Source organism: Brachycentrus maculatus, unplaced genomic scaffold (genome assembly GCF_059751285.1).
Source record: "Brachycentrus maculatus isolate JH-2025_06_01 unplaced genomic scaffold, ASM5975128v1 h1tg000168l, whole genome shotgun sequence".
NCBI lineage: Eukaryota > Metazoa > Arthropoda > Insecta > Trichoptera > Brachycentridae > Brachycentrus > Brachycentrus maculatus.
In genome coordinates, this window is record NW_028280921.1 from 510243 (window position 1) to 538079 (window position 27837).

General features: G+C 31.7%; 2 protein-coding genes across 11 annotated transcripts in view; one reads left to right on the top strand and one right to left on the bottom strand.

Annotated features, from left to right (window-relative positions):
* Window positions 1-18439, bottom strand: part of cyst (rho guanine nucleotide exchange factor 18 cysts) — a 137404-nt gene extending 118965 nt beyond the window's left edge. For all 9 annotated transcript variants that reach the window (XM_088261872.1, XM_088261867.1, XM_088261866.1 and 6 more), the window contains exons 1-2: window positions 18032-18439; window positions 15764-15832 (exon numbers count right to left, since the gene is read on the bottom strand). In XM_088261872.1, the coding sequence (XP_088117998.1) occupies window positions 15764-15806 (43 nt within the window). In that variant the 5' untranslated portion in view covers window positions 15807-15832; window positions 18032-18439. The remainder of the gene's footprint in view (window positions 1-15763; window positions 15833-18031) is intronic.
* Window positions 18440-19547: 1108 nt separating this feature from the next.
* LOC148308371 (uncharacterized protein C15orf61-like) lies at window positions 19548-24708 on the top strand. 2 transcript variants are annotated; one of them, XM_088261855.1, is made up of 4 exons: window positions 19548-19636; window positions 19864-20015; window positions 21135-21318; window positions 22652-24707. In XM_088261855.1, the coding sequence occupies exons 2-4, from the start codon at window positions 19872-19874 to the stop codon at window positions 22777-22779; spliced, it is 456 nt and encodes a 151-aa protein (XP_088117981.1). In that variant the 5' UTR covers window positions 19548-19636; window positions 19864-19871; the 3' UTR covers window positions 22780-24707. The 2 variants fall into 2 exon arrangements, with proteins under 2 accessions (XP_088117981.1, XP_088117982.1); XM_088261856.1 differs by lacking the exon at window positions 19548-19636 and having other exon boundaries at window positions 19683-20015; window positions 22652-24708.
* Window positions 24709-27837: the final 3129 nt, after the last annotated feature.

Consider the following 27837-nt stretch of genomic DNA (forward strand, 5'->3'; position numbering starts at 1 on the left):
GTGGACGAAAATGAAAAGCGGTAACACGAGTTGGAAAATTTCTCATAATGCGACATTGGCGTCATCAGAATACGATTTTGCGATGATGAATAGTGCGCACGGGGAAACAAGAATATTTTATTATTAAAATGTAACTTTGTTTTGAAATCACTATAAATGTTTTATTATATTTTAATTATAATGTCTACCTGTTTCGAAGCTAACCGCTACTTTATAAAGAAGCGGTTAGCTTCGAAACCGGTAAACATTATAATTAAGTTATAATAAAATATTTTTAGTGTTTTTTAAAACAAAGTTACATTTGAATTATAAAATGGAAAATCATAAAGGTCATTAAATATAAATTATAAGAATGTTTTACAAACCCTATTTGTAATGCTGGACCAAGTACTTAAGGCGGGATATTCGATAGCTTAAATTTCATCAAACCCAGGTAACATTTAACGTAATTGATTTTTTGCTTAAAACACAGTTTTTGTAATGAAAAAAAGGATTTTCTCAAAATAAATATACGGTTTTGAAAATAAAAGGGTTATTGAAAGTCAAGGAGTTTGAATTTTTATTCAGAATATACTCTAAAAAAAGTCTAATTCCATTACATATATCCTAAAAACAATCGCAGGCTTTTTTCAGGAATGTTAAAAAAATCGATTCACATTATGTTTTTTTTATAAGTTTTACATTTTATTTAGAATAAAACGATCATTAACTTATTACAATTAGTTAAAATGTTACAAAAATTAAAGTTACAAAAATACTTCAACAGAAACCCAAAAAAAATATACAATAAACCAATATTGGGCTAATTTAAAAAAAATAAAATAAAATAAAATAAAAAATTTTCTGATACGTCGACTCATGGAATGATCCCACCGTGCGGCCAATGTTTGCCGGTGTCGTTAGTACGTAATACTAGGTGAACCAACATTGTATGATAAACATAAAGCAGCGTTCACATAATGATGCGACCTTTTCGGAGCCTTTTATTTTAATATTCGACCATATAGTAAATAAATTCGACCATAGAGTAAATAAACTCGACCATATAGTAAATAAATTTGACCATATAGTAAATAAATTCGACCATATCGACGATTTCCAGAAAATTCAACACAAGAATCAGGGAACATCAATTATGTTTAAGAAATAATAATTTTTCAGAATTTGCTAACCATTTATTTAAAAGATAATAGTCGAATCAATTAATGAAATTAGTAAATAAAGTTTTTTATTGTTTTCAGTTCTTATTTGCTGGGATAGCTATCGCGCATATGCTTGAGCTGTTCATATACTGCTACGCTGGAGACCTTGTAGCAGAGAAGGTAACTAAAGGTTTAGATCAGTGGTTTCCCAAGTGGTCCTTACGGACTCCCAGATCAGTGTCTGACGATGTCGGTTACGACGAAACCCGGTCGCTGGTCAAATTAAATTTTTGCGGAAAAAAATATAATTATGTTCTTCAACAGGATATGTATATATTTTGAAAAGTGATTATTTTTTTTTCTTTATTTTAAATTCTTTTGCATTAACTTAACAATATTTTATAATTACAAATAGATATAATATTAATACAAACAAAGATCCCACTAAGGCATGGCCTGTGTGTGGGTGAAGAGCACTGGAAAGAATACAATATATATCAGAAATAAAATTAGTTGTACATATATAAACTAAAAATATTTGATTTGAACAGATTTTTTTACAATAGATATCAGAATAAAATTACGAGTGCATATCGCTCACTCCTTTCAAGAACGTCATAAATAAAAAAACTTGATTTTTCAGGAGAACGTTTTTAAAGTTTAAAAATATAACACAATGTATTAAAAATAAATATCAAGCCACTTATTGAACTTTTTACTGTGCAACGGATCTTTTTAGGTAAAATTTGAAGGTTTTTTCTACATTTGAAAAATATTTAGTTTATTTAAAAAAATAATAAAACAATATATATTTTTTTAAATGCAAAAGTAACATTTTGTGTTGTAACATATTATTAAGTTAAAAATATGCCTTTGTTGCTGGGATATTGTACATTTTCTGGGCATTCCGAAAACATGCACAACTGAAAATTTACGATTTTTGATTTATGGCGTTCTTGAAAGGAGTGAGCGATATATAAACTGCAAATATTTGATTTTAACAGAAAACAAAAAAAATCGACAAGATGAAAATTAAAAAACTTAACAAAAATGCACTATATGCACTTCTCAAATACTAATAACGCTTAATAATTGCAGTTTCAATAAGTCGTTTAAAGTAGACAACCAATATATCAAACAATAAGGATAAAATAATATCAAGTTTCTCGGAAATGAGAAGCGATCAATAATAAATTATGAGAATAAGGCACTCGGTGACCTCAAGAATAACAAAAAACACGACATTTAAGCCTTTGACATATTCGGCAGCAGAATGAAAAGGTCAAACGCGTGTTTAAAAGCCTTTTAGAGATAAATGTTATGGATCATAAATTAATTAAACTGTCGAACAATAAAATCAATCTGAAAATGTATACGGACGCTTTTGTGTTCTTTGTGAAGGAAATAATAGGTCCGTATCAGAAATATACAATCATTTCGCTCACTCCTTTCAAGAACGTCATAAATAAAAAATCGTAAATTTTCAGTTGTGCATGTTTTCGGAATGCTCAGAAAATGTACTATATACCATCAGAAGAGGCATATTTTTTTACTTAATATTTACCCGATACAGGGCAGAAAATGTTGTTTTTGCATTTTGAAGAAAAGGTATTGCTTAATTATTTTTTTAAACAAACTTAATATTTTTTAAATGCAGAAAAAACCTTCAGGTTTTCCCTAAAAAGATCTGTTGCACAGTAAAAAGTTCAATAATTAGCTAGATATTTATTTTTAATACATTGTATTATATTTTTAAACTTTAAAAAAGTTCTCCTGAAAAATCAAGTTTTTTTATTTACGACGTTCTTGAAAGGAGTGAGCGATTTGTAGTTTTGTGGGTCATTTTGTAGATGCCCTGAAATTAAGAGTAAAACATAATGTATATGATTTTTTTTTGACATGAATATGGTCCGAATATACCATATAACTCGGACCTCATACAAATTAAAGTGTTTTTGCTTAATAAAAAGCTTCCCTCGTCCTACCATAGGTGTCTCTAGTGAAGTCTAGTGAAGTCAAGCACTGTGTTTCGAGTTTGATCAATATATCTAGAAATTTAAGGAATTTGAATAGTGTGGTTGTAAATCATGGGTAGAAATTCTACCACCAATTCTGGTGAATGTTACACGTGTGTAAAGTGATCAATTGAACCTGCTCAAGACGGTCGCAAGCCCTGTAAATGCCCAGTCTTCCATATTCTTCTTTATCTATGTTGCGATATAAAAAAAATGCATTTACTTTTACGTGGTAAGTAATTTTTTACTTTTATAATTTTTTACAAAAACGTTAGTAATATTAGTATATAATCACTCACCGAACATTGAATATAGCTATGGTAATGATGTGCAGTATTGTTTGCATGCTGTTGTAGTAATTGTCCTGACGAAGAGACGAATACGTCTCGAAACCGGTAAACAAAAATCTTGGAGAGTGGTTTTATACTAGTATTAATAACGTTTTTGTGAAAAAATATAAAAGTAAAGATACATATTATTAAGAATTCAGTAATTACTACTCCATGGCTAAAGCCACGTTTTTATCAATCAAGAAATAAACCCCAAAAACACTCATAGAAAAACTGACCAACAGGATATCGCTAACGCTACCAACTTAGGAAAGCTATTGCAATTTCCGCTTGTTCGTAAAATCGCCATAATAAATCATCAACAAATATAAATCGCACGATGATATCGCTCCATAACCTGTCGACAAAAATAGCTCTTGATGTGCTGATAAAGACCATCCACGATGGATTCGCCACAGGTGGCGCCAACGCATGGCGAATTGGAAATCAATAATATCGGTATATGAACTGTCCACAGAATGGCCAGTTGGCCGCATTTCGTCGTACGTGTGGAAGGGCCCTAATATCAAAACTAAGAAAAAGGGAGATATCTCTTGACATGTCAACATAGATGAAGATTAATGTGGAAATCTGGGTATTTGCAGGGCTTACGACCTTCATAGGCTAGGTTAACCTTTCCGGGAGTACAATAATTGATGTCCAAATATCTCTGGGAAGTGGGTGTTTACATAATTTTTCATGAAATCTATAAATTATGAAGACAGAATTATGTAAAAATAATAAAAATTAAAATAAAACTAACCATCTCTAGGTTTTATTTTACGACAAAATTACATACAAATATCCACAGATGTCATTGCTATGCAAGTTACATCATACCAACTGACAGACAGACTTCGACGTGCATTTTCGTCCATACTCCCGGAAAGGTTAAGTGATCAGTTTACACACGTGTATCATTCACCAATTCTACGCATGATTGACAAACACACTTCTTAAATTTTCGGAACTCTTCGATATATCGATCAAACTCGTGACACAGTACATGAGTTCACAACAGCCATCTATGTTGGAATGGGGAAAGATTTTATTAAGCAGAGAATCTTCTTATTTATATGCAAGGTCAGAATCCTGGATTAAATAAACATACTTGAGACCCTCCTGAAAACACGATTTTTAATGTTTTACGTAGCGTATGATTTGTAAAAATCAACTCATTAGTGGAATTAGTCCAGATTTGTGAACAAGTGTTTGGACACACATAAAACGTTGTAGATATTACAAATGCAAATCTTCTCACATTTGTTTAGGAACGCTCATTGTTTCCGTGATTCTGCTAAGTACATGGCACTTTTTGGAATTACCCTCCTCATTACTGAAGACAGCATAGATGAAAGTGCATATATGCTGTGATTGTAGCAAATAAATCAAACCCCTACACCATGAATAATAAAAAAGACTTCATATATATGCCTTTAATGTATTTTTCCACCATTAAAGCTATTCATACAATTCTCGTGAAAGTAAAATTATCGAAAAGTAACGGTAAATAAATACACAACAATAAAAACATTTACCTATTAATTTATGGGAAAAGTGCAGAACACAATTTAGTAATTGGGTATGGATTAAAACAAAAGATAACATACATATTGAAAAATGAAGTCCGAATTGTTCTCAAATAACGTAGGTAGATAAAGATAATTAACAAATAAAGTGAATGTATAAGAAAACGATAAAAAAAACAGTGATCGTAAAATAAAATGGCGAAATCGTAAAAATAGCTGCGTCTAAAAACACCATTTTATATATTTTTTTATAGTATTGTTTAGTAAACATTAAAATAACAAAAAATACATTAGAAAGTGTCTTGTAATTTATGGTAAATGGCATATTAGATAAACAAGCACTTAGCAGGTCAAAAAAATGTACATGTTTAATTGATTTTTCCCAGTATATGTTCAAAACAATCGCCAAACATAATTCAAAATCATGAACAAAAATCGTTTGATAATATTGCGCGGTATTTATCATTCAAGAAGTTAGATTGACTGTGATCTATTCCGCTGTACCTGTATGTAACCTTAAGGGGGAAATCGCAAACTGGATGATTCAATAAGCGGTCGGCTGCGCGAAAAGTCGGACGTGTTTGTGCACACAATAAAAAAATATATACATTGGAATTTGATTTTTTAGAATATATGGGATCGAATGCAGAGCGGACACCAGTCACAAAAAAAACGTGCTAAAAGTGTCAGAAATGAAGTCTCTAAGGAGCATATCTGGCAAGAGTCTACGAGACAGAATAAGGAACACCAGGATAAGAGAAATATGCGAGATCGAATATATCGTTAGGTGGGGAAGTCAACGAAGGAGACAATGGTATGCGTAAGTGAGGAGAATGGAACCGTCCACATTGCACTGCACGGCCAACCACAAAAGATATGAATTAACAGCCGGGAATCGACATCGCAGGAGGTCAATCTCTCTTAAAAACAGGCCACAAGGCCTACACCAAGCAGAAGAAGAAGAAGAGGAATATATATTGAAAAAATAGAGTATTTTTTATCATTTTTTGAACTCTTGATCCTTGACACATCCAGAAATGTTGTGAATAAAGAATGTGACTCAAGCGCCATGGTGTATTTATATTCAGGGTTCACATATCGCCTACTCCTTTCAAGAACGTCATAAATCAAAAAACTTGATTTTTCAGGAGACCGTTTTTAAAGTTTAAAAATATAATACAATGTTTTAAAAATAAATATCTAGCTACTTATTGAACATTTTACTACGCAACAGATCTTTTTAGGTAAAACCTGAAGATTTTTTCTCCATTTGAAAAATATTTAGTTTATTTCAAAAAATAATTAAACAATACCTTTTCTTCAAAATGCAAAAACAACACTTTCTGCCCTGTAGCGGGTAAATATTAAGTTAAAAATATGCCTCTTTTTCTGGGATATAGCACATTTTCTGGGCATTCCGAAAATATGCCCAACTGAAAATTGACGATTTTTGATTTATGACGTTCTTGAAAGGAGTGAGCGATATGATTGCAGAGTTGTTCCTTGGGAGACAGGCATATATATTGAAAAAATATAGTATTTTTATCATTTTTTGAACTCTTGATCCTTAACACACCAAAAAATGTTGTGCATAAAGAATGTGATTCAAACGCCATGGTATATTTATATTCAGGGTTCACATATGATTGCAGAGTTGTTCCTTGGGAGACAGGCTGTTCGGTTCCCAATGGTACGAGTTGTCGCAGCGAGACAAGAGAAGTGTCCTGCAGGCGGTGCAACAGTGTCAGAAACCGTTCAGGATCAGAGCTGGCATCTTCGGGAACTTAACGAGGGAGATGTTTACTCTGGTAATCAGGCTCCTATACCTACAAATTCTTTCCCGATCACATTTTAAATGTTTAACGTGACTGACATCTCTGTATCGTCAACGATTTTTGTACCTGTGTTTAAATTATCTTAGCAGCTGTTAAGAAACACGCTGTCCGCCATGAGCATTGTTTAGTATTGCGTATGTTGGCTTTACGTTCAATCGATGCATTAAAACCAATCGATCGATAGCTTTTTTATTTAAATAGATTTTTTTTTCTTTTAAACATTTATTTGTTAACTATATACTTAAGTATATACATACAAATACATATACTGTATACATTCATTTAAAAAATTATAAACATATTTTTTTATGCAGAGACCCACCAAGCATCGGTGGAGTTCTTTTTACATAAGTTTAAAAAAAAAATTTTTTATCCATTTTAACCTAATCATACACCCAAAAAAAGTAAGATTTTTTTAAAACTATTTTACAATTTTTAAAGAATTAACTCTTGATCATTTACCCATTCCTTTATTTTCCTTATCATAATTATTATTCTATAATGCATTTCAACAATGAGCGTTCTAAAAATGAGATGCATACTATAATATACTACAGAGATATTACGTAAAATAAAAGATTCGTCGGTACTGCACTTATTGCAAAACTATTATATCCCCTAACACAACCATTTTCTAATTTTCGAAAAGGCTCTACAATGAGCATTTGACCAGTTGATATTTTGACTCCTGGTTCAATAATCACATTTGAGGTCTTAATAGGTTATTATTACTCGGAAGGAATATATAATTTAACGTACTCAACCTATAAAGGGTTTGGTAAGACTCGTTTTGTGTTTATAACAGCCGATACAATAAAAAATTTCAATTATCATTTTCTTTTGCAAAGTTCGCCTTCGTAAAAACGTTTTTTTCGTAAGTTGGTAACGAATGACGTCACAGAGACGAATCCACACTACTACTATTACAGCTCTATAAAGCAAATACATAAAGGGATACGCCCCATAACACATCCGATGACGTAAAATGTGATGACGTAGCGGTGTCCGTTTTTCGTTATATTAAATATCTCTAAAGTTTAAACCTTCATATCCCCCTTACTTCATTACAGATTTCAATTGCAATGTTACCGATAGTCTTGGGATTTTTCATTTTAATTTATTAGCCAATAATAACACATTGATAATGATCCATTATAATTAAAATCGCTTTGTTTCAGACTATGAAGACCACGTACTCAATATGGGCAGTCGTCAGCCGCCAAGCTAAATGAGAAATTTATATCAACTAAACAACATAATGTCAACATTACAAAATCAAAACCGATCACCATTACACAATTTTAAAAAGTTACATTATTTAAAAAAAACTTAAAACCTTTATCCGCAAGCGATGGTGCATAGGGCACTGCATCAAAAGAAATACATGAAGGAAAGGTGATCAGCCCTCCGCTTCAGGTACCAGTCCCGGATAATTGAATAGATTGAATAAATATTAGAGTTAAAAATCAATTATATTCATTTCACCCCCCCCCCCCGGGGAACGCACCCGGAACCTCCGGATAAGTAGCTGAGAGTGTCAACCATTACACTACGGAGGCGGACAATGATAAAAATAGGTGTGATAAATGTATAAATAACCAAAATATTACTTTTATTTCCCTCAACCGCACCCGACGATCCATGGACACTGCATCAAATTGGTGTCAAGTTGGTCTTTGTAATACAAATCTTGAGACAAATCAAAGTAGTACTCATGATTCAAAGTAGTATTGAAAATCTCGTCTCAAAACTTGAGTACACATCGCACGCACAGACTATGACAGCGCGCCGCGCAAGCATGCCGACTTGCCGACTAACGCAATCGGTAGTCTTAAGAATAAAATATGTGGGAAAGTATTCAGACTGTCGGTAAATGTAGTAATAATGTGAACATATTTTTAAAAATACTAACTTTTTCATAAAATGCCCCATAATATCTTATTTGTTTTGTAAAACGTCCGATATGATTTTATTTGCAAGGTATCCAATTTGGTTTGTAGAACGTCAAATTTGAAGTAAAAAAAACCTGCATCAGATGAATTCGGAGTTGACCACAATATTTCTTAATAAAATTTTTAAAATATAAAAAAACAAATGGGAAATGAGGAATTGATAGAAATTAAAACGGTTATAAAAATGTCCCGTTCTGACGCGGTATTGGTTAGACAAAAAAAAGCGATGCGTGTTATCAAATTCCAGTGGAAAATATAACCACGAAACCGCAACTATCGTCGGTAGGTAATTGGATGAATCGATGATTAGACGATACAAAATGTATAATTTTTATTTATTTATTCATTTATTATTCACTGTACAGATATTTACAATTATGTGTACTCACCTCACTTTGCCGTGCCGAGGGCACATTTTACGACGCTCGTTTATTGATATATTTGCTGTTTATTAAGATCTTAAAACGCATAAAGACAAAACACAAGAAGTACAGGGTGGGACGTGGTCATTTCCTTATTTAAAGAAAATCATAACGCAAAAAGTATTGCGAGTAAAAGTAAAAAAAATATTTTTGTAAACAGGAGCACATTTAAAGTTTTATTTTATTTGGTTTTAAAAACGATATCTTGAAGGCTGCCACCATTCTCGTCAATGCGCTGAGATAGGCGAATTTTGACATTTCTGGTAGTAGGTGTTTGGGTAGAAAAAACACGAAAAAATAGATGTGACGATGACGTTTTCGACTGTCGACGTTTTCAGGCGTCCTGGTGGTTCTGGAAGGTCAATTATTTTTCTTCTTCACACTACCAGTATCCCTGAACGTGTCCATTCTCATCATAATGTACGATGCCTAACGTAAAAAAATATTATTATTTTTTGACATCTCATCAAAGATGAAGAAGAATATGGAAGTCTGGGCATTTACGGGGCTGACGACCGACATAGGCTGGTTTAAGTGATCACTTTACACACGTGTAACATTCACCAATTCTACCCATTATTGACAACCACACTACTCAAATTCTTGGAAGTTCTATATATATGAACCAATTTAGAAACCTTTTTTTTTAATCACTAGAACTTCGCTAGAGACATCTATTGGTGAGATGTAAAGAAGCTGTTTACTAAGCAGAAACTCTTATATTAGCCAGCCCCGTAAATGCCCAGACTTCCATATTATTCTTCATCTTTGATGAGATGTCAAAAAATAATATGAAAATGGCTCCTGTAATTGGAGATAATGTAATTTGGACACACTCAAAATGTTGTAAATAAAAATTGATTTACGATTAGGCACACGACCTGCAGGCGCGATATTGAATTGTTTTCCCAATGCACGCTGAGTTGCGATGACGGAACGGCCCAACGAAAAGTAGCCTTCCACGGAAAACGCGCGCTCCTCGTTCGTCATTGACACTTGACTAACCCCAAAATAAAAACTTAAATATTGTGCTTTCGAACGCGCTATAGGAGAAGTAACTGTCATTTTGTGGTGAGAATTTCAAAAAAGGACGTGATCGCGCCCCACCCTGTATATATAATAACTTTGATAAAATGATTGTGATTCTAAATGAAATAAATTAAGATTTCAATATTTTCATCATCTCTGAACGCATAACAAAATACATTCATACATTTTTCCATAAAAGTCCTATCCATAAGTGGATAATAAAAGTGGGGAGATCTGGTATAGATTGCATCTTTCAGTAATGTCATATTCAATTGCATAAACAAATTTCTTACACCCATCTCATAAAAATCCTCTTTTTTTCATATGGTAAACGATACTTTTCCGGTCATAATTACAAGGCTTCGTGGCGCAGTGGATAGATCGGACATCAGAACTCGGGTTCAAACCCCGGATTAGACAGCAAACATTTCGAACCATATAAAGCGGGTCATTCGCGAAATAAAACCATATTTTGAAACGAGATTAATATTTTTCACGATTGCGGTGAAATGTGGCACAATCGATAGCGCTTGCAAACCTCAATGTGACAAATTGTTATTAAATTAAAAGGAATAAAAAAACTCGTCATGTTCAAAGGGCGTGAAATGGACACGGTTGGTGTACGATAAGAGAGAAATAATGTAACCGAACAAAAACTCATAGGAAATAATAGCAGTGCAGTTTTATCGTAAGTAGCTGTTGAAAATAAGGAAAAAAATATCGTCATTTTCCCATAAAAACATCGTAAAACCCTGTTTTATTAAGGTTTTTTTTTCTAGTCCAGATTAAAATCTATTTTAACGAGTTACGATGTATTCCGCATCATTTTCAAACACCGTAAATGATGCGGAATGCATCGAAACGCGTGTCACAATAGATTTGAATAAATAATGGCATTTAAAAAGTAAAACTTAAATTAAATTGAAATGCCTAAAAATAAATTAAAAACGAATAGATATTCAAAGTAACTGCCGGATCTATTAATGAAAATACGATCTTTAAATTGTTGGGTAATATATCCAAAATTAAACAAGGCTTATTTGGTTAAATTCTACATTTATTTATGTATATGTTAATACGTGACAAACACTCGTGTGTTTTTTAAAACGTCCGATATGATTTTATTTGCAAGGTATCCAATTTGGTGTGGAAATTACCAAACACTCATGTGTTTGATAATGTCCTAAGAAAACGAAACGTGTCACGAATTAACATATACATAAATAAATGTAGAATTCAACAAAATAAACCTTGTTTAATTTTGGATATATTACTCAACAATTCAATACCTATGGAATTCTACCAACTGCCTGCAGTTACAATTAATAAATACGATCTTTACTTATCTCCCGGTTTGATATTTTTATGGGAAATCGGTCTATATCATTTTCCACGCAAATTTTATTAATATAAATGTTGTAATTTTTGCAAAAAGGCAAAAATATTGCATTATAATAAGATAAGATAAAAGTTATTAATATTTCAATAGATTAGTTTGGCTAGTATTATACATCCGTCATTTATTGATTTGGCATTAATATTGTGGAGTAACGATGATTTAAACAACAACAAAAAATAATGCAGTTGTATGAGACCACTATTATGAGTTTATTAATGTAAACACGACTAGTTTCGAAAACGCATATTCCATCAACAGGTCATATTTTTAGTTCACTTGTTGATGAGAACATCTTTAGTTCTCGAAACTAATCGTGTTTAGATTAATAAACTTAAAAGCGGTCTTAAACAGGTGTTTTATTTTACCTTACCTTACAGCAATTCCAAAGAATTGTAAAAGAACATAGGGGTAATAAATTTAAGAATATCGATACAGTTTTTATTTATTTATTTCCTATGAAGAGTAAGTAAGCCACTCAATTAAAAAATCAAGACCAAAAGTCAATTAAAAAACTGCTAAATTTTCCATGAATGATACTGATTCACGTGACAAATTGATCTTTACAATCTTGACAAAGTCATTGACACTTTTTGAAGACTGGAGTAATTTTACTCTGTCGAAAAATTATGTGAAATTAGGATTAGGGAATCATTTTCTAGAGTGAATTTTCGTGTTTATTATAAATTTCATTGATGACAAAAGATTTTCATCGACAGGCGCCATGGAGTAGACGCTCAACTGCGAAACTGGCGTCGCGAGTTCGATTCCCGCCAAGTACAAAATAAATTCAAGAAATATATATTTTCAATTGATCTGGGTGTTTGCGATGCATTTTTCACATTTACCTTCCCTATCTTTACTATCCTACCTGCAGACAAGCCTCTAAAAGTGAGGCTTTGCGGATTATTTCTTCAAATAAAAATTCTTGTATTTAATGCGTCGACTTGTGATGATCTGTGATCACGCTTCAATAAAAAATATCAATTGAAACACACCTATAATCTTTTGCTGTAGAAATCTGGCCCCATAAACAAAAACCAAAGAATTGAATTTTGTATTTATTTATTTTTTTACAAAAAATGTTCATAAAATTAGTATATAACCACTCACCGAGATTTTTATGTCTACCGGTTTCGAGACGTACCCGTCTCTTCATCAGGACAATCACTACCACAGCATGCAAACAATACCACCCTCACCACCATAGCATCATTTACACACTCAAAACTACACAAAATACACTAATTTTATTAACATTTTTTAAAAAATAAATAAGTAAAAATGAATAACCACAAAGTAAATGCTTTAAATATTAATAATATTGAGAATATGAATTTTGTACATTTGAGTCTCGCGAATTTCTTTAAAAATCTTTTAAAGAAAAAAGAGATTTATACATCTCACAAGTCTCGCGAATTTGTATAAAAATCGAGCATGTGAGATGTATAAAATGGGTAAAGGCTGTCAAAAGATAGAATGTGGGGGCTATTAGAAGAATAAAAACACATTTGAGTAGTATAAAAGTGGCAGAGAAGCGATTCGAAGAGGTTTGCAGTCTACGAAGGCCGCCCGCATTCTCCTGCTCGTCGAATTCTATATAAGAGTACTGAAGGTAGTATGGGTTCAAAAAATCATGGATTGTGGAAAAAAATACTTTAAAAAAAAAATAATTTCGCACCAGTACCTACTTATTAGTATAGCACGAATGGTTACTTGCGCGTAAATAATGCGAAACACAACAGATAAATTCACTCTCTAAAGAAAAACGGTTTTCCAAGAATCTGGAAGCTGCACGCATTAAATGTCTGCTGTAGAATATCGATTAAATGTCTGTTAGAAGTAATAATAGCCCGATTTAACTGATGCAAAAAAAGTAATGAAAATAGGTTAGAATTAAAAAAACTTTTAAAACTAACGTCAACTAGCTAATTGTAATGATTTTGGATAATTGATATAGCGCCATTTTCGTAAAATACTACCCTAAAGGGCTCTTCACTGTGATTGAAGTAAGGATATAATGAAATGGAAATGATTTACCAAACAAATTAGCTTCATAGTTTTTATAAAGATAAATTACTTTCCTGGTGTGATAAAAGTCATAATAATTAGTATATTATCTTTTTTCTTACCCTCATCCGAATCCAATATGCATAAGGCACTGCATCAAATTGATTCAATGTTGATTTGAACATTTATTATACGAAGGCAAGGTGATCAATCTTACGCTTCAGGTACCAGACCAATTTGACCCCTCTGGGAATCAAACCCGGGACGTACAGTATGATAGCTAAACGCGGTTACCACTACACTAACTAACCATCACGCCGCTTCCCCGCAGGGATAGGAATAGAACGTCAAACTAATCTGGGTTTGCAAACAATATTCGCTTCTTGCACATTCATGCAAGTCTTCCTTGGTCTTTAATTTAAACATTGGATTTTTTTATTGCATTTAAATATTGGTTTTAATCTCTAAGGGTTATATAGACCTTTTCTTATTAATGAACGTTCACCATTCTGCCAATTACCAAGATTTTTTTGAGATCATGCGTGTAAATAAAAACGACCAAGTACAAATTACGTTACAACATTTTGAGTGTGTCCAAATACTTGTTCACAAAATCTGGATTATCTTAAGCTTAAATAATAAAAATAAAAATGGTATTTTCTGGCGTTTTTCATGTGTGTGATTATAATCCAGGATTCGGATCTCACATACTAATATAAGAGATTCTGCTTAGTAAAAAGCTTCTTTACATCTCACCAATAGATGTCTCTAGTGAAGTTCTAGTGATTCAAGAACAAGGTTTCTAAATTGGTTCATATATACAGAACTTCCAAGAATTTGAGTAGTGTGGTTGTCAATAATGGGTAGAATTGGTGAATGTTACACGTGTGTAAAGTGATCACTTAAACCAGCCTATGACGGTCGTCAGCCCCGTAAATGCCCAGACTTCCATATTCTTCTTCATCTTTGATGAGATGTCAAAAAATAATATACAAATTACGTACTTGCCGATTATGATGTTTTGTCGGGCAAGGGTCGATATACTTATGTATTATGAAAACATTAAGATGAAAATCATCCGAGTATGGGAGAGTCGATAGTAAAAATAACCATGCATCGACATTAAACAGAGAAATAGAGACTGAATGAAAGCATTAACACTTTTTATTCCGTTTCTAATTGCACGCAGAGAAAAATGAAGACATTACCGACTAAGATTATTTCATTTGCCGTCAATATAACGGATCTCGCAGTTTTTCACACACTCCGCATGTATGTAAGTACGTAAGATAAGATCCGAAAAACGTTGAGAACAATGTACAATTAAACGTAACTAAACCATCTCCCCTGAACTGGAATGTGATCGCCATTTAAAAAATGTACTCGTAATATTAATCACAAGTGACGTCTTACTCTAACAGTATGTTCGCCTCGAGGACGCGTAGAAATCAGCGGTTCCCAAGTTACACGAGCTATTACGAGTACGGGTATGCGATCCCGAGTACCGTACCCATTGCTCATAATTGATTTATTTATTCGCTTTCATAGTGTAATGGTCAGCACGCTTGGCTACCGTTCTGGAGGTCCCGGGTTAGATTCTCCCAGGGGGGGATCAAATAAATATAAGAGATTTTTTCACTCTAATATTTATTCAATATTACCCTGGACTGGTACTTGAAGCGGAGGGCTGATCACCTTGCCCTAATATGTTAATGACCAAGATAACTAACTAACTAATAATCACACCGCTTCCTCGCAGTGGTAGGCAGAGAGAATCGAACGCCACACCATTCTGTCTTTGCAAACATTCTTCCCCTCTTTCACATTCATGCATCATATCCTCATACATATCCGACGAATCTTACGATTCCTGACCTAGCCGCTTTCAAGTATTTGATGATCAATATAACACTGCGATACCAGTCCAGGGTAATATAGAATAAATATTAGAGTGAAAAAGTCACTAATATTTATTCGACCCCCCCTGGGAATCGAACCCGGGACCTCCAGAACGGTAGCCGAGCTTGCTGATCATTACACTACGGAGGCGGACATATATATAGATGACGATATGTTGAATATTTACCAAGAGTAAAAAACTCACCAGAAGAAATTAAACTGTGATGTTCCTCGGCCAACTTTTCCATTTCACACGGAATCTCATGAGTGGGAACTGAAAAAAAGACAATGCTAACTTTAAAATACAAATTTAACAATTGTTGGCCAATAACTTGTTTCGGTAATTAAATTCCTAACAGTAATTTGAAAGATCTCAGTAAGTATTTTTAACTTAAAAATTAGTTGGAGAGATATTTCGCTCACTCCTTTCAACGACGTCATAAATCAAAAAACTTGATTTTTAAGGAGATCGTTCAAAAATATAATAAAACGTATTAAAAATAAATATTAAGCCACTTATTGAACTTTTTACTGTGCAACAGATCTTTTTAGGTAAAACCTGAATGTTTTTTCTCCATTTAAAAAATATTTAGTATATTTTAAAAAATTATTTAAACAATACCTTTTCTTCAAAATGCAAAAACAACATTTTCTGCCCTGTAGCGGGTAAATATTAAATTAAAAATATGCCGTTTTTGCTGGGATACAGTACATTTCCTGAGCATTCCAAAAACATGCACAACTGAAAATTGACGAAATTTTTTTATATATGACGTTTTTGAAAGGAGTGAGCGATTTGTGTTAGTGATCAGTTATATTTTCTCTTTTTTCCCTTTAAACATGCTTCTTAACTTATATTTTTTTATATCCCTATTTCCTGTACCTTTTATTGGTTTATATTTCACATTTTGCCCTGTGTTTTCTTCTTTGTTACTTTCTTATGTGTTTTTCAATCTTGTTAACCTGAATCCCATGTCCCAAAATGAGTAATGAATGGGATAATACTCATCGGGAATATTGTCTATGTGACTTGTGTGTGTAATATGTTTAAATAAATAAAAAAAAACTAAAGGTTAAGGACCAATTTTATTACATGTTCCATATTACCATAATGATAAAAAAAAATGGTCACTAAAAGTCAGTTTGAAAAGTAACTTCGATGAATGTCCCCTTTAGAGTTGGGTTACAAAAACAGAAAGCATTGATCTTAGTGACTAACATAACCGATTTTTTCTTCTTTATTTTAAATTCTTTTGCATTATACAAACATGACATAAATTCAAATACAAAAAATATGAATAAAATATAGATACGAAAAAATATCCCACAAAGGCATGGCCTGTGTGTGGGTAAAAAATATAATTTAGGTCATAGTAAAGGACACTGGCAAGAATACAATAGATATAAGAAGTAGAACTAGAATAAAAGTATTATTTTTTGACATCTCATCAAAGACGAAGAAGAATATGGAAGTCTGGGTATTTACGGGGCTGACGACCGTCATAGGCTGGTTTAAGTGATCACTTTACACACGTGTAACATTCACCAATTCTACCCATTATTGACAACCACACTACTCAAATTCTTGGAAGTTCTATATATATATATATATATATATATATATATATATATATATATATATATATATATATATATATATATATATATATATATATATATATATATATATATATATATATATATATATATATATATATATATATATATATATATATATATATATATATATATATATATATATATATATATATATATATATATATATATATATATATATATATATATATATATATATATATATATATATATATATATATATAGAACTTCCATGAAATCCATTTAACCACCAAGGCATAAGTATTATAGTAAAAGTTCATACAAAAATTCAAATTTTGCTGTACATACTTTAAAAAATATTGCAAAATTCTGGTCCCTTTAAGGAATTTAACTTTTAAAAATATTCCATAGTTGAAAAAATATAATCCGAAATTCTATGTAAAATTACGAGAAAAGCAAAAAATATTATTTTTAAAATATTAATTAATATAGCCGATTTCATTCACCGGCTTTGTTATTTTGTTAGTAAAAAAATAACAATCAATCTCTTTTGTGCGGGTATAAACTTTTTTTAAGCTGTAACAGATTACGATATATACGACTAATTATATTTTAAATTCCGCAACAGTTAAATTAAAATCTTGTAAATGCCACCCGAATTAAACGTCATCCATAGTTTTGAACAATGCGTACACGGACACCCAGTAAACATCTGTGTAAATATTGGCGAAATAGCGCAAAAGGTTTGTACAACGTACAACGAAAGAATTCTATTGAATTAATAATTGTGTGTTCAATTACGACGATTAACGTGTTCTATTTCGCCAATACATAAACATAAGTAACCGCAGATTTTGCATACAAAATGACCGATGTATCTTGTATTCGTACGTACCTGTTTAGGTCGTTGGACATCATTTGCAATCACAAAGAATAAACACAAAGTTTCACGATAACACAAATTATGGAGTCTAATCAATAAAACTGTAATTAAAATATTCAAAAGAGAAGATCGTCTTCACTTAAAACTTTTATTAACTACTTTCACATGACCACCTACACACCTGTGGAATGTGTAAAACACTCTTAGCGTCCGCGTTGACAGCTTCTATTGTTTTGAAACGGATCACAAGTCAAATTATTAAAATATTTTAAAATGATAAGGCGTTTTGTAAAGCTAGCGGGTTTCTTTACTTAAAACTACACTTTATTTCACGAAAACGGCTATCTTACGCAAAACAAAAGGTAGCATGCTATTTTGACAATACGCCAAATATTCGCGGCGCCATGTTGAATCTGGAAGAAACCTGTTCACTAGTTGCACATTATTTCCATGCACATAAATGTCTCAACTTTGCTTATTGTTGATAATTCATAAAATATTTTATTTTTGTCCATTGTATTAAAAAATATGAAGTAAGTCACGAGAGAGTGGAAAATTCCTCGCTCAATTTTTTAACTTGAGACTTTCATGTGTTCAAGAGATATTTTTGTTTGTTTTCAGGTACTATATTTTGAATTACCTAAATAAATCGTTTACTTTTGAATTACGTTTCGATGTATCAAAACACTATATTTAGCAAAATATACCACATACTTCTCTTCAGGAGGTTCGCGTATTTACCTGGTAGCTTTCATAAGTGTGAGTATGCTACTACCAGTGCCCTTGACATTGTTTATATTCACCTGTTCTGTTATTGTTTTTATTCCCTTGTATTTCCTCTCCTTTCAAGTACTTATGCCTTTTATACTGAGCTTCTGCACTAACGCTTTATCTATTTCATTAAATATATTCTACTCCTAGATTTTTAAAAAAAGCATGTAGCGCAGGATTATTTATTTACCTAGCCTTCATATAATCAACGATTAAGTTTATACTGTATCACTCGGATACGATGCGGCCAAAAGAAAATTGTAAAGTTATAAAAGTTTTGACTAAAACGTTATTATATTTTTTATCAAAACGATTATTTATATTTTTATCAAACGATTAGCGTGCGATCATATTGTATAATTATAAAAGAAGGTGAAAAAGGCCTTCGCCTGACGCTGTAGAGTTAAATCATGTCTATTAACGCTACTGAGAAGAAAAATTATGTTTGTGGATATTTTTATCTATCGCCATTTTAATCCTTAACTCTTTTAGTTATAAAATTTAAATTTATGATTGTCATTCTGTTTAAATTATTCATAAAATTTAAATAGAATGACACTCTTTCATATGAGAGGATTAAAATCTGAAACTTATTATGTTTATTAATTTAAGGTTTTGATTACACTATTCTCAATATATAAAGTTCAGCTCTAAATTATCATTTCGATTTTTTTGAAAATTTACACCTATTTTAGTAATCCTCATAAAAATAATTTCACAATCTTTTATGAACATCTTGTCTCACTGGTACCTGCATCGAACATGAAACGAACTGTCAAAAACTTAAATTTAGCGGCGAATTGACAGCTGTTTAATTGTGCATAGTTAACAGTTTTTATTTTTAAGGTATTGATAGTTTCCAAGTAAAATTATTAAGCATTTATAAGTGTGCCTAGGTGGTCATTCGCACGATTTTTAATATTCTTTGGTTTTATTTTCTGCTGAATACGCCATAACCTTAAAAATATGACATAACTAATACGATAAATAAATTTGTATTTATATGTTGTTATAAATTTTGTAGTAATTTATGTAAACTTGTTAATGCTACACAAAACTTGTATTTCTTTCAGATAATGAAATGTTTTATAAATTACCTACCAAATTATTCAAATATAACCAAAGGATTTCTTTTAGAGGATATAGGAAAGCGTCATCATCAGAAGTACTAACAGCATACTTACAGCAATGTAATGAACCTCCTTGGACGTCCTACTTCATCAAAGTAATAAAATTATCAAATTATTTCTCATATATTAGTCAAAAAACTATCATCTACGACAAGAACACGCATAGAATGTGTCATTTTGTGATCCCGTGAATAGTGTCGCGGACTCTTGAGTTGGAGTTTCTCGGTTCGATCCCACTTTACCTTATATTATAATACTTTATATTTTATAATAAGGTAGAGTGGGTTGTACTTTATATTATATCACTCTACCTTTTATTATAATACTTTTATTTTTTTTACTTACATAAATTGTATACATTTATTAAGAGAACAATTATAAACATTTAAAATATTTTTGCAGAGACCCACCAAGCCTTGTGTCTTGTCGGTGGAGTTCTTTTTATTTACATTTTTAATTATTTTTTATCCATTTTAGCCTAACATACACACTAAAAAGAGAGAGAAAGTTAAGAATATAAACTTTCTTACAATTTTCAAAAAATTAACTGTTGATCTTTTATCCATTACTTTATTTCACCTTTATTGCATATTTTATTTTAACCTCTAAGTAATTATACTAATTATATTACGGAGGAATACAAAAATTCTGAGCCCGTATCTATATTTTATATTTATATTCTTATTTTTATAGTCAGGTTGTCATAAATATATATCACCGGGAGGGGAAGGTTAAGAAGGCCTTGTAAAAATTCACACTAAAACTAACTAACTAATCAACTAACCATCACGCCGCTTAGGGGTAGGCAGAGAGAATAGAATGCCACACCACTCTGTCTTTGCAAACATTCTTCGCCTCTTCCACCTTCATGCATCTCCTCATACATACCCGCCAATTGTTACAACTCCTAACCTGACCACTTTCAATTATTTGGCATACCTGATCGTGCCATGTTTTTCTCGGTCTTCCTCTGCTCCTTTTTCCAATTACATTCACCTCATAAATTTGTTTTATCGTTCTTTCCTCACTCATTCGTTCGACATGTCCAAACCATCTCGACACACAAAGCAGTAAGGGAATAATTCAACTATGTAGCTCAAAGTAGATACTCTCAAATTTATGACCTTCTTTTGATATTGTGTGTCAATCCAATAAAAAAAGAGCTGACAACTACTATTCCACTGTATGTCTACATGTTATCTTTATTTTTACAGTATAGCAGTATTACTGATGACCAGTTTGGCTTGGCGAATTTCAACTGGAGGGTTGGAACATCTAACTATCAAATCCTCAGAACGGGCTGTTACCCTTATATCAAATATCACTGTTCTAAAAAGGAATATACTGACTTGACGCTTTCTAATAATCTCATGAGGGTTATTAAAGTAGTCAATTTAGGTAAAGTTTTCTTGTCTTACCTCATCTACTTATGAACCCTGTGTATCATTATTATCAACCTTCTCCACCTATGAACTGTAAAGGTAGTTTACAGAACGTGAGCTCCTGGATTCAAAATAAATATTAGGCAGGGGCGTGTATTACATATAGGCAGCAAAGCAGTACCTATCCTAACTTGTCCGTGTGACATATAAAATTGCAATCAGTACCTACCCTACCTTATTAAGTAGTACCTAGCTTCCCTTACTACCTACCTCTACTGTCTACCCTAGTAAGTAGTACCTAGCTTACCTTCCGCCTAGGTTCGCCTAGGTAATGTAATGGCCAGCAAGCTCGGCTAACGTACAGGAGGTCCTCGGTACTAAGACAATACTGCTTCTATACGTATACGATGCAGTGTCCTATGCGCCATTGGATGCGGATAATGGTTAGAAGATGATTAGCACACTTATATTTATGGAATACTGTGGTGCTTGTGCATTTGATGCCTTGCAATACCAAAAGGAGAGACTACATCAACAAGCATCTTATGTATCTTGCAATACTTACTTTCTCCTCTTGGCTCTCCCATTTTCCATTATAATAAGAAGTTTTCATGTCACACTAAATTAAACCTTAATAATTTTATTTGAGTAAAATGTGTGACTTAATGCACTTATTTAAATGCAATTATTTATCCAATTTTGATTTTTTATACAATTTTTTTGTGTACTCTGGAAGGTGCTTATTATTATTGTTTATTGTATTAAATATTTTTTAATTTTTCTCTTAGATTGTTTTGCTTATCTTTGCTTTATTTGTTTACAGCCCATTTTTATTTTAAAAGGCTTCTGGGTGTACATATAGTAATAAACAAATCAGTGGAGTTCTATGGAGGAGTGTATGTCAGGACAGAAGAGTGTGGCGTTCCATCCTCTCTGCCTACCCCTGCGGGGAAACGGCGTGATGGTAGTAGTAGTAGTAGTAGTAGTAGAGTTCTATACAAACAACATAAATTAAATCAGACTAACACGACTGCTTGCGCCATCTATACATTTTTTCAGAAAGCTCATAATTTTGGGTCATAAATATGTTTTGTATTTTCTTCACTAGATGGCAATAAAAACATGAAGGATGTTTGTTACTCAGAAATTTGCTATTCATTTACTCATTTTATATTTATTTTTAAGCATTATCTGCTCACTAATTTTAAACAGCTGCAAAGGTACAAACCTTGATATTATCAGTTGTCTGTTTTTGGGTTTGGAAAATATTACAATGTGCATTTATTCTGTATTATCATCAATATTATCTTTGGGTTATTTTTTACAAATTTGTCTTTTTATGCTTTTAGGAATTCCTTGCCTCCTTTATGGGTTAGCTGCCACGCAATTGATTAAACATGAAGAAACAGTCGCCACACTTTGTGGTCCAGTGACAATATATTTCCTAATTCCAGAAGAAAAAGGTTCCAAGTACTGAACAGCGAGTCATAATACTTATATGGAGCAAAACTATAAAGAATATAACTCATATCTGATTTTGCATCACTAATGCAAAAAATGAGTTAAAATAAATCATTCATAGCCATGATGAATTTCTAATAGTGATAATTGAGTTTCCTGATAATGGAGTGTAAAGGTTTAATCACCTTTCCTCATATAATTCGCATTGATAACTTACAATGGCTTATGCACCATCGGATACATAAAAAGATGAATGAAAAAATAATTTTGTTCAAGGTCACTTATGTATATTACAATAGGTACTATCCTGTACAATAGGTAATGTACATTGTCAGAGTTATTACTACGAAGAAGTTTATTCTAACCAACCAAAAAATATACCAAAAATACGATCCAGGATTCAGTACGAAGTTTAAGATGAGAGAGAGTAATTTAATCAAGATACTCTAAATATACAACTACTAAGAACTGAGGCAATATGGATGTTCGATAATGGGTAGATAGAGATCATATTAATTGTCTCCACTTAGTAAACATAAGACATTTTAAGACTTTGTCCGCCTCCGTAGTGTAATGGTCAGCACGCTCGGCTACCGTTCTGGAGGTCCCGGGATCGATTCCCAAGGAGGGTAAAATAAATATAAGTGATTTTTTCACTGTCATATTTATTCAATATTACCCTGGACTGGTACCTGAAGCGGAGGGCTGATCACCTTTCCTTCATGTGTAAACGATCAAGATAACACTGCGTTTATATGACGCAGTGCCCTATGCACCGTTGGGGTGCGGATAAGGGTTTTATTTATTATAGTAAACATAAGAATATGGTATATCAGATTTATGTTTTTTGTATAAAGTTATAAACAGTATATCTGAGAGCCCCTATCTTCTCGAGCAGATACCTCTTCATTGTCCAATTAGATTCACTACACAAAGTCATCTTTTTTATAATTCAGCACCATCAAATAACTATTAGAAAAATTCTTTTATTTATCGAAATTGTGGGAAATTCAATGAATATTGTACCCACCTTGACATGTTTTACTCCAATCTTTCTAACATTAAAGCAAAATTATTCGAAATTTTATAAACCTAAAAGGGTAATTCTATTCCCAGTCCTCTCCTTTTCTTCTTTTCCTATCACTGTCATCTCCTTTTCTCTTTATCCCATCCTTATCTCATATCTCTTCTTGTATATAGATTTTTTCCCTCTAATTTTTCCTATGCATAAATGTGAAAAATTGTAATTAGTATTCATGATTTTTTTTGTATTCTGATTTCTCATGTATTGAAACTGTTGTTTTTCCTTGTAACAAAATAAAAAATAAAATAAAAAAATAATTATGTATACAATTATCACTTTTACTAGCCAATGAGTTGTGAAAGCCCAGGCTTCTATATTGCCTTTGTGAAAATAGGTGCTTCGCAACTTTCAAGACATTTAATGTATATATTGCCTTAAGGGCTTAAAACAATAAAATAAAAAATATTATAAATTTTCTAAAAAAAATGGTTAATATGTTTCCGTCGCGTCATATTTGCCTTGTGTTATATGTAAAATGAATTTGTTTGTAAATATATTAATATTGTTATACAATTGAAAAAAAAAGTGTTTATTAAAAAATTTAAGATACCTAAAGAAGTGTTCATTATTTTACATGTATAAATATACATATTCATATGTGTGTGTACACATCGCTCACTCCTTTCAAGAACGTCATAAATCAAAAAACTTGATTTTTCAGGAGAACGTTTTTAAAGTTCAAACTTTAAAGCTAAATTGTTCGAAATCTTATAAACCTAAAAAGGTAATTCTATTCCCTGTCCTTTCCTTTTCTTCTTTTCCTATCACTGCCATCTCCTTTTCTCTTTATCCTTGTCTCATGTTCTTCCTTTATATAGACCTCTATTATGCATAGTTGTGAAGAACTATAATTGGTACTCATGATTTTATTTTTTGTATTCTGATGTATCATATATTGTAACTGTTGTTCTTCCTTCCAAAAAAATAAAAAAATAACATAAAATAAAAAAATAAAATACAATGTATTAAAAATAAATATCAAGCCACTTATTTAACTTTTTACTGTGCAACAGATCTTTTTAGGTAAAACCTGAATATTTTTTCTCCATTTGAAAAATATTTAGCATATTTAAGAAAATAATTACACAATACCTTTTCTTCAAAATGCAAAAATAACACTTTCTGCCCTGTAGCGGGTAAATATTAAGTCAAAAATATGCCGCTTTTGCTGGGATATAGTACATTTTCTGGGCATTACGAAAACATGCACAACTCAAAATTGACGATTTTTGATTTATGACGTTCTTGAAAGGAGTGAGCGACATATCTACATATAAAGGTAGGTGAAAAACCAATGTGTATTTTTTAATTGGTAAATTCCTCTTGATGGTTGATTTATTACATTTTTGTGAAGTGGTATTCATAAGTTAAGGCACTCGCAAATGTTTGACAATTGGAAGTAAATTGATTAACGAGTATGAATTGCATATCAGGACTACAAAGGACATTATCAAGGGAATCATTATTCTCAATATGAGTGAGTCAAAGAACTATGTCACCATACTGAAGTTTATTTTCTTATGCAAATTTATGACCACAGTTTGGATGGGTTCAAATTTTTTTATTTATGAAAAGAAATTTGAAGGAGTCAATTGATATGAAATCTTAACTTAAAATGATTAAGGAAACACTTGTTTTTATACCACTTGAGTTTATCAATGACTCCTAGTTTCGGAAGCTAAACTTCCATCGTCAGGAATAATAAATAAAATATAAAATAAAAATCTGTTCTATAAATAAGGAGAGGGGTAAGTTAGGGGGAGGGGGTAAGTCAAGGGGCACAGTTTGAAAACAAAGGAAAAATGGAAACCTAAGATGAAGAATTTTGAAACAATAAATTATTTAACTAATTATTATTACAATTTAGGTTTTCTTGGATTTCTAAATTTTCTAAATAATTTATAATTTAGCCTTTATGTGGTACAAGGTATATACAAGGTTAAAATTTTAATTTATGAGAGTGGAATGAGTGATTTATATTTATTATGTGATTTGCAAATTCCGAAAAATAATTACTAACAAGACCGCTACGATGTTCTTAAATTCCAATCTTCAAATTTCTCACAAAACAAAACAAGTGTTTCCTTAATCATTTTAACATGTCTTACCACAAAGTAAATGCCGAAACAATAAATAAAAATCTTAACTTCATTATTTTGTGCATACTACATAATATCTACTGTATTTTTATGATAATGTTGGACACATTAGGGAGATGAGATGTACTAAAATAAGACTCCATTGTTTTATGAGAATGGAAATGAATGGTGAATGTTTATCAAGTAATATGTAATTTTATTCTTATTCTTAAGCTCTCTGCCCTCCACAGCTGAATATAGGCCTCTTCCGTATCGTTCAGTTTTTGTCCCCAAAGCCAGTCATAGGATTAAAAATTTTCAAGAACCGGTTCACCCTTTAGGTACCCCCCCCCACCCTATAAAAAAACGGTTTTTACATTTATTCATTTATTTCTTTTTTATTCTGCACATAAACAGAACATTCACAAAACCACTGAGAATGTGCTGATTATAATAGTAGGTACAGAACTAAAAGTCAATTCAAAGTAATGTAACCACGTTGTAGAACATAATTCATAATATATATATATATTTAAATATATATATATATATATATATATATATATATATATATATATATATATATATATATATATATATATATGCATATTTATATATAAACACAAGCTCAGTTACAAAGTAGGTATCTACATCTTACTATGAACTAACCAAAAAATAATAATAATGATCAGAGTACATAAAACAAAATAACTAGAAAATTATTCAGTCAGTTTTATTTAAATACATACTTCCAAATTGCCTTTTGGTTATCGTCTACATGCATGATTTTCATTTTTCAATCCTAGTGTCATCAGCCGTGTGGTTGCGTTTTCTTAACCAAGTTTGTACTGATGGAACAGGGTTCCAGGGAGACCTATCAAATCAATCGTCATCAAATTAGCTACATTATTAATATTAAGACCACTTATTTTATCTGAATATATAATATTCTGATACATGACATCAATTCGAATATTGTGTGACAATAAAGGGTTAAGGTTCGTTTCGGCGAACTCTAAAGATTTAAGGCACCGATTCTAGCAAACCGGCTGAATCCCAACACTGCCCACAGCGGCTATGACATCGGATCATCTTTTTTGAGGTCTTCCGACACATTCTACCAAGGTCTCTATCTAATTTTAGTGGTTCATCTTTGGTGTCTTGTTGTGCAACATGTCCTGCCCATTGCCACTTTAGTCTGGTTATGGGATTCATGGTATCCGCTATTCTGGTTCTGCTGCTAATTTCTTAATTTATTATTTTATATCTTATACCAAGCATGGATCTTACCATGGATCACTGTGTGCATTTGAGCTTCTCTGCATTTCTTTTTGTCATAGCCAAAGTTTCTAAAGCATATGAAGTCACTGGCAGTATACATGATTCATATTTTTTCCTTTTCACACAAGTCAGCATCTTTTTACTAATACTATTCAGTATTTATAATTAAATATGGAGAAAATTTCAAATGAAAGATATAATGATATTATGTAAAGAGCTTACCACATGTAATTGGCTGGTTTAAGTGATCGCTAAACAATCAACAACCAAATTGCTAGAATTTCAATCAAATGGATTTATGTTCCAATCAAAAAGATAAACCGCATTTTCCAATAAATCTTTGTGGGCGACATCTGTGGTTGAAACAAGCAAGTTTTTTTTCTAGCGGAAACCTTCATGAAAGTCTATACAAGCCTGTAAATGACCTCAAATAGACTTCATCTTAATATTTTAAAAGTGTTAACAAAATCTTGATATGAATAACTTTAAAGTGGAGCAAATCCACCATTTGTAAACAAAAATTGAACATATAGGGTATAATGGTAGCCTGTGTGATAACAGTAAAAACAAATAATTAACTACTGATAGGTGCTTTCATATTGCATCAGTGTTATATTAGCTTAACTAACAA